Here is a 6,283-nt window from a genome sequence, read left to right on the forward strand (position 1 = left end):
TGGTAAAGCATAGTTATGAGATACTGTCATAATGAAGAGACACTTGGTCATAATTTTGATATTCTGAGTCATAATAATGACATTGACATGAGATATATAAAAATAAATTAATGTTTCTTTGTCTTCTAACATTAAGCTCACATCAGGGAGGGACAAAACGCTAGTTCCCATACCGGGAGTCGAACCCGGGCCGCCTGGGTGAAAACCAGGAATCCTAACCGCTAGACCATATGGGACACCGTACCAAATTCAGAAAACTAATCACTATAAACATAATAACACTATAACTAAGCGCGTTTTCAAGCACATATAGGTGTTTATGGAGGCTATATCTAGGACCCCAGATACATCAAAGACCTTATTAGCAGTATACATACTTCAAAAACTGTGATTCTTATGATAAACTACAATCAGATGAAAGCCCCCTTTAACGTCGCCCTCTGATGGCGTCATCACAAACGGACACTGTGTTCAGTCTTGAAATGTGTAAAGCGGTTCCCTCTTATTTTGGTTCCTTTTGAGTTATTCCACGTTGTTTCACCACCAAGATTAAACCATGTAAGTATTTAAATACACTCAAAGTACTGCTGTGTAAGTTACAACATTCAGCTGGTATATTTAAGGAGTAGACAGGCTTTCTGTTAGCTTAGCAGGCTAATTGTGATCTTAAATGAGGCAGATTTGATCACTAATGTTAGTTTTGTGTTTATTTTTCAGGGCTGATTACTGGAAGTCACAACCAAGGAAGTTCTGTCAGTACTGTAAGTGCTGGATTGCAGATAACAAGCCTGTGAGTAATAATTGATACAGCTGAAGATTGTATTCAACTTTCACGTTATGCCTGTGTATATTAATGTGTGTTTGCTTTGTAGAGTGTTGAGTTCCATGAAAGAGGGAAGAATCATAAAGAAAATGTGGCTGCAAAAATCACTGAGGTAAGATTTTCCTTATACTATTCTTTAATCTGCTTCCTGATTCACAAACACACTTGTGCACTTTGCTTGAGAGGTCTACAAAACACACAACACATTCAGCTATGAAAGCAATAAACTCAATAACAAAATTAAACCTTGCCCATCTTGGCACTGTGCACAGGACTGGCAACATAGATAAGGTCCCAGACCTGCACTCGCCACTAAAGCCGCCTTCTTATTGGCTGCTTTACGTTGTCACTCGTCCTATCTTTCTTTCTGTAGATTAAAAAGAAGAGCATCGACAAGGCCAAGCAGGAGGCCAAAATGTCTAAAGACTTCGCAGCAATGGAGGAGGCTGCGCTGAAGGCATACGAGGAAGATCTGAAGAGGATGCAAAGGGAAGAAGCAGGTAATTTTTTATATTTTATGAGACATTTTTTGGGCTGCTCATAGGGAGCTTGTGCTTTTATCTCATTTTAAATGTTTTTGTGGTAGGATTAAGCTCCCCATCTCCAACCGCAACAACAACAACACAACCCCCACCGCAAGCAAAACCTCCGTCTAAAAAACATCACAAGAAAGAGAAACAAAGCAAGATGTCAAAACAGAAAGGAGCACAGGTGTGGGTTGAAGGATGGTCGGATGATGGGAACATGTACTACTACAACACAGCTACTGGAGGTGGGAATAATCCTAACTTTTCCTTTTGACAAATTCATTTAAGATGTTTATACTTTTTTATGGATGCTGGTGTCTTTCTGTTCAAATTACAGAGTCTCAATGGGAAAAACCAGACGGTTTCCAACCACAAAGTTCATCCTTTGCACAGCCGGCACAAACTGGGGTTAGAAAATGTTCTATTTAAGTGTATTTATTTTGTCTTAACTCTGCTGTTTGTTGTCAATATGCATTCACATGTTCTTTTTGTGTTTCTCTTTAGAGCTCTTCAGCTTGTGCATGGATGGAAGCCCTCAGTCCTGAAGGTTATACCTATTACTACAACACAAAGACTGGAGGTGAAATACTGTCTTATGCATTTGTTTTAATTACCACTGAACTCCCTTTTTAGTCATTATTTTTGTCCCTGAATGTGGAGATTTTGTCTGATACTTGTTTGCTTCCTCACCACAAAGAGTCCAACTGGGAGAAGCCAGAAGACTTTTCAAACAGGGAGGGAGAGAGTCAGGAGGAGCCTGCGCCCCCTGGATCAGAGGAGATGGACAGCTCCAAGGAGGCCCCGGCATCACAGGAGGCCCCAGCATCACAGGAGGCAGAAGCTGCTGAACAGACTAGCCAGCAGCCAAAAGTCCCAAAGATCAGCTTTAGGGTAAGAGGACAAATCTAAGGAGTGAATTAGAGATGATTATTTGAAAATTGTTGTTTATTTATTTTGTTTGTTCATTCCCAGAAAAGGAAAGCAGAAGCAGAGCCGTCAGAAAAAGAGGAAGAAGATGATAAAGTAAGTGATGAAGCTCCTAAACTGGATGCTGAGGAGACAAAGACAGAAGAAGAGGTCTCGACCACGACTGCTGAACCTGAGGAGAAGAAAGTAGAAGTGGCTGTAAAGGAAGTGAAACCAGTCAAAAGGGCAAAAACTACCACCCCATACGGCGTTTGGGAACAGATCAAAGAAGAGAAGGATCCATAGTAAGTACTGTTTGAATCTAAAATGTTGCAGCTGATACAAATGTAAGTCTGTAAAAAGCTCTAACTTTTACCTTTTACTTCCTCTCAAGTGCCAGTGTGGACCTCCAGTTGCCCCAGGTGGAGGGAAGCACAGCCAGTGCTCCAGCTGACCGGCCACCGGAGCCAAAACCCAAGTTCAAGGAACGCATCATCACATCCCTCGGAGAGGAGGGCGGGCCAGCTTCGTTCAGGAGAAACAAGACTCAGAACGGCAAATCCCGGAGCCTCCGACAGAGAGATAACGACGATTGACCCGGAACACACGAGAGCTTCCAGCGAGGATGCAGCAGATTAAGATTTTTATTTCCAGGAGAACTGTGGACATTTGAATGCACCATGTTTTTTCACTGAGGCACAGATTCGTCTTTTGGTTTTGGATGAACATTTTTTTAGAAATAAATTGGCAGAAAAACTTGAACTTAATGTACAATACATAATCCTGTTTCTTTCACAAATCTATTTTTTTAATCATAAAACATGCAGACCACTCACCACTATCTGTTTCTGTGTCTCTGTACACCACTATGGAAGTGAATGTGTGTAACACTATGATAGTCCCAGATCACGTGTACAGTCGTCAGTGTCTCAGTGTGTTAATGCGATGAATGTCTTCCTGTGGTCTTAGAGATGCAGGTTCACTGACAGAGCAGTGCTGATGATGCATTTTTGTATTTTTCTTAACTGTATTTTTTTATTGTAAGTTGTGAAAAGTTAAAGGAATGTTTATGGACACATAGCTGCAGTAATTATCAGTCAAAATGTCATCATTTCATAAAGCAGTGTGGATTGAAGTTAATAAAGATGGGAGACGTGACTACCAGAGAATGAGAATGTAACTTTGTGAAGAAGGAAAGAAGAGAGGGTTTCTGTTCAGCTGGCACACACAAACAGGGTGTGACGTGTTTTCAGTGAGTGTCTGTATAAAGCTGATATGTGGGTTCACACCCTAATTGGCAAAGAACCATAAATGATAGGAAACATTTAAAAGCACGACGATATCTCTGGTTTAAAGCTCTGATATGCAAATGTAGTGTGTACTCTTCCAAACTTAGAGCCTTCTCTAAGACAACAATACATAAAACAAAATCCAGGTTTTCATATTTTATTAAATAAATAAACATCTCAAGTCTAATCTAAATAAGTTGCTCTTACATGTCAAATGACTGACTGTACGTTCATTGCACCTCACAGTCAGTTCCCTGAGTGTCACTGTGTGTCTGGAGATTTACCCGACCCTGGTGATTTCAGACCGCCACTGCTGCTCTCCACGACCTCCATGAGCGCCTCCTTCTCTGCGTGTTGAAGTACGTCAGATATCAGATCATGAAGAGCCTCTCCTCCTCTCATGAACTCCTGCACATAGACCAAAACACACCTGACATTAGTTTCAACAAATAAGAGAGAGCTGGAGGGGCAACTCTTACACTTGTCTTATGATTCATACACATTTACCTTGATATCTCTGGTGGTATATCCAGTCTGGTGGTCTGTCACTCGATCCTGGCTGAAGTTGTAGGTTCGAATCCTCTCTGACTGAGAGCGAGTGCCCACCTGGAGTGAGGAACAGGAGTAAACATAAGACTGGGACAAAGATTTGTGAATAATAATAAAACATCTTCTTACATTAGGAGTTCCCTCACTTGCTGCTTTCGTGCTGTATGCCTCTGCTCAGTCTCTTTTCCCATCATCCTCTGGTAGAGCCTTGCCCTCAACACACTCATGGCGGTGTCTCTGTTTTGCAGCTGAGAGCGAGTCTGCTGACACTCTGCTGTGATGCCTGTTGGATGCAGATATTAACAACACCTGATGTTTGTATGGATGCAAGCTGTTTGGAGCTGTTCTGGTAAGTTCTTTAATCGTACCCGTAGGAAGATGAACAATGCGCACTGCGCTGTCTGTTGTGTTGACGCTTTGGCCACCAGCACCTCGAGATCTAAATGTGTCGATGCGAAGATCCTTTGGATCAATGTGGACGTCAAACTATGAAGCAAAGCATGCAGGATGTAAATAAAAACATTGTTTTTATCAGGGTTATTTTATGGGACACTGAGTGATGAGAAGCTGGTTATTATGGGTCCATGTTACCTCCACTGGCTGAGGCAGGATTATGACAGTCATGGTCCCTGTGTGGATTCGCTGCATCCTGGAGGAGAGGCCCACCTCAGGTATCCTCTGCACTCGGTGTGTTCCTCCTTCATGCTTCAATTGTCTGTACACGTTCTCCCCGGCTATTCTCACTGCTGCATGGTGCAAACCACCTGAGACAGGATCAATCATCATTCAGCAAGAAGCTTTTTAATAAACCGATCTTCATTGAAACTTTGAAGACAAATGAAAACCACAAAGAGGACTCACCATACTCAGCAGGCGTGTAGTTCCAAACCTCAAAGTCCCAGTTCTTGTAGGAGGCAAAACCCTCATACATGTCCAACATTTCTCTGGTGAACTGCTGACAGATGTCACCTGAATCCACACAGAGGTATAATGATAGAAGTTATAATGTGAAGGTAACACTGTGATGGTAAAAATGTCTCCAGTTCTCCTACCTCCTGTTGTTCGTCCTGTTACGACTTCCAGCATCACGTCACTGGAGTCCAGAGGGTCGGCAGGCACAAGAGCTCGAATCAACTAGACAGAAAAAAGACACTTCTTATCATAAAACATTGCATGTCACATTTCTGCACATATCCCATCACACTTTTAGGCTCTTACATCTTTTCTTAAGGCCATAATGTTGCAGGAGATTTGTGCTTCCTCCTCCTTCAACAGCTGGGTTAGTTGTTTGTCTTCATCTGTGGTACCAGCTGAGCCTGCAGTCAGTTAGATAGACTTACCACATACCTACAACATCATTTCACATTATCTATTACATGTGTAAGTGTGCTTCCACCTTCATGCCCCCTCCATTGTAAGATATATAGAAAACTACTCACTATGCATGAGTGACAGCACTTCCTCCAGGTCTTTTATGGCGTGTTCAACACTCTCAAACACATTTGCCACAGGCTGCAGCTCTGTGTGTTTCTTCATGAGCACCTTTCTGTCAGCTTCACTGAGGTATGCATGCTGCAGCTTCTTACTGAGGTCTCTGTACTCCTCCATGAGCTGCAGAAGATACCTCTGGACAGACTCAGCCTTGTATATGTCCCCCAGATCACTGTGACAGGAGCGTTTTGGTGTCACTGCTGTACTCCAGTGTTGCTCCTCAGTCATGTTAGCATATCTCCCAGTTAGCATATCTCCCAGTCCTGCAGGTGTCCTCCACTCACTTCTTCTTCTTCTCTTCGCTTCTGTGTTGTAGAACACACGGCTGCATGAGGAGCAAAGCCGGAAGCAGCGATTTAAAAGCATTAGAACACATTAAGAGAGCAGTGTCTTCAGGAAAATCACATCTAAGAGTCTTGTTCTTTAAGTTTGTGTAACACCTGCCAGCGATATTGCTAACCGGAAGTAGTTCTTCTTCTTCTTTGGATTTAATGGCTCAGTTCAGGTGCATACCGCCCCCTACTGTACAAACCCGGAAGTAGTTTGAGGAAATTCACGAAAGGAACTCTGGGAAGCGTAGTTTCCTTGTAAACAGCAATTCTGTTATTCAGCGAAATCATAATGTAAAGCCTTTTTCTTTTTTTCTGGATTCTGCTTTTTAAGCACACAATTTATTAATCTTGACTTTGTCCAACACA

At 42.3% G+C, this 6,283-nt stretch overlaps 2 protein-coding genes and 1 non-coding gene across 4 annotated transcripts; 1 reads left to right on the forward strand and 2 right to left on the reverse strand.

Moving 5' to 3' along the window:
* Nucleotides 1–164: 164 nt before the first annotated feature.
* trnae-uuc lies at nucleotides 165–236 on the reverse strand. Its single transcript has one exon. It is a non-coding gene; the product is annotated as a tRNA-Glu (tRNA).
* A 186-nt stretch (nucleotides 237–422) lies between these two features.
* wbp4 (WW domain binding protein 4) lies at nucleotides 423–3,422 on the forward strand. The gene is made up of 10 exons (XM_034677576.1): nucleotides 423–558; nucleotides 718–790; nucleotides 873–935; nucleotides 1,197–1,323; nucleotides 1,410–1,595; nucleotides 1,688–1,758; nucleotides 1,855–1,930; nucleotides 2,048–2,241; nucleotides 2,323–2,561; nucleotides 2,651–3,422. Coding segments are annotated over exons 1-10 (1,233 nt in total). The 5' UTR covers nucleotides 423–556; the 3' UTR covers nucleotides 2,853–3,422.
* A 264-nt stretch (nucleotides 3,423–3,686) lies between these two features.
* Nucleotides 3,687–6,081, reverse strand: mtrf1 (mitochondrial translational release factor 1). Of its 2 annotated transcripts, none has more exons than XM_034677574.1 (9): nucleotides 5,534–6,079; nucleotides 5,313–5,410; nucleotides 5,147–5,228; nucleotides 4,956–5,063; nucleotides 4,686–4,858; nucleotides 4,463–4,580; nucleotides 4,241–4,377; nucleotides 4,053–4,151; nucleotides 3,687–3,953 (listed from the first exon to the last, which is right to left on the reverse strand). In XM_034677574.1, the coding sequence occupies exons 1-9, from the start codon at nucleotides 5,949–5,951 to the stop codon at nucleotides 3,807–3,809; spliced, it is 1,380 nt and encodes a 459-aa protein (XP_034533465.1). In that variant the 5' UTR covers nucleotides 5,952–6,079; the 3' UTR covers nucleotides 3,687–3,806. The 2 variants fall into 2 exon arrangements, with proteins under 2 accessions (XP_034533465.1, XP_034533466.1); XM_034677575.1 differs by having other exon boundaries at nucleotides 3,837–3,953; nucleotides 4,224–4,377; nucleotides 5,534–6,081.
* Between the last annotated feature and the right edge of the window lie 202 nt (nucleotides 6,082–6,283).

This window comes from Notolabrus celidotus, chromosome 24 (assembly GCF_009762535.1).
Source record: "Notolabrus celidotus isolate fNotCel1 chromosome 24, fNotCel1.pri, whole genome shotgun sequence".
Classification (NCBI taxonomy): domain Eukaryota; kingdom Metazoa; phylum Chordata; class Actinopteri; order Labriformes; family Labridae; genus Notolabrus; species Notolabrus celidotus.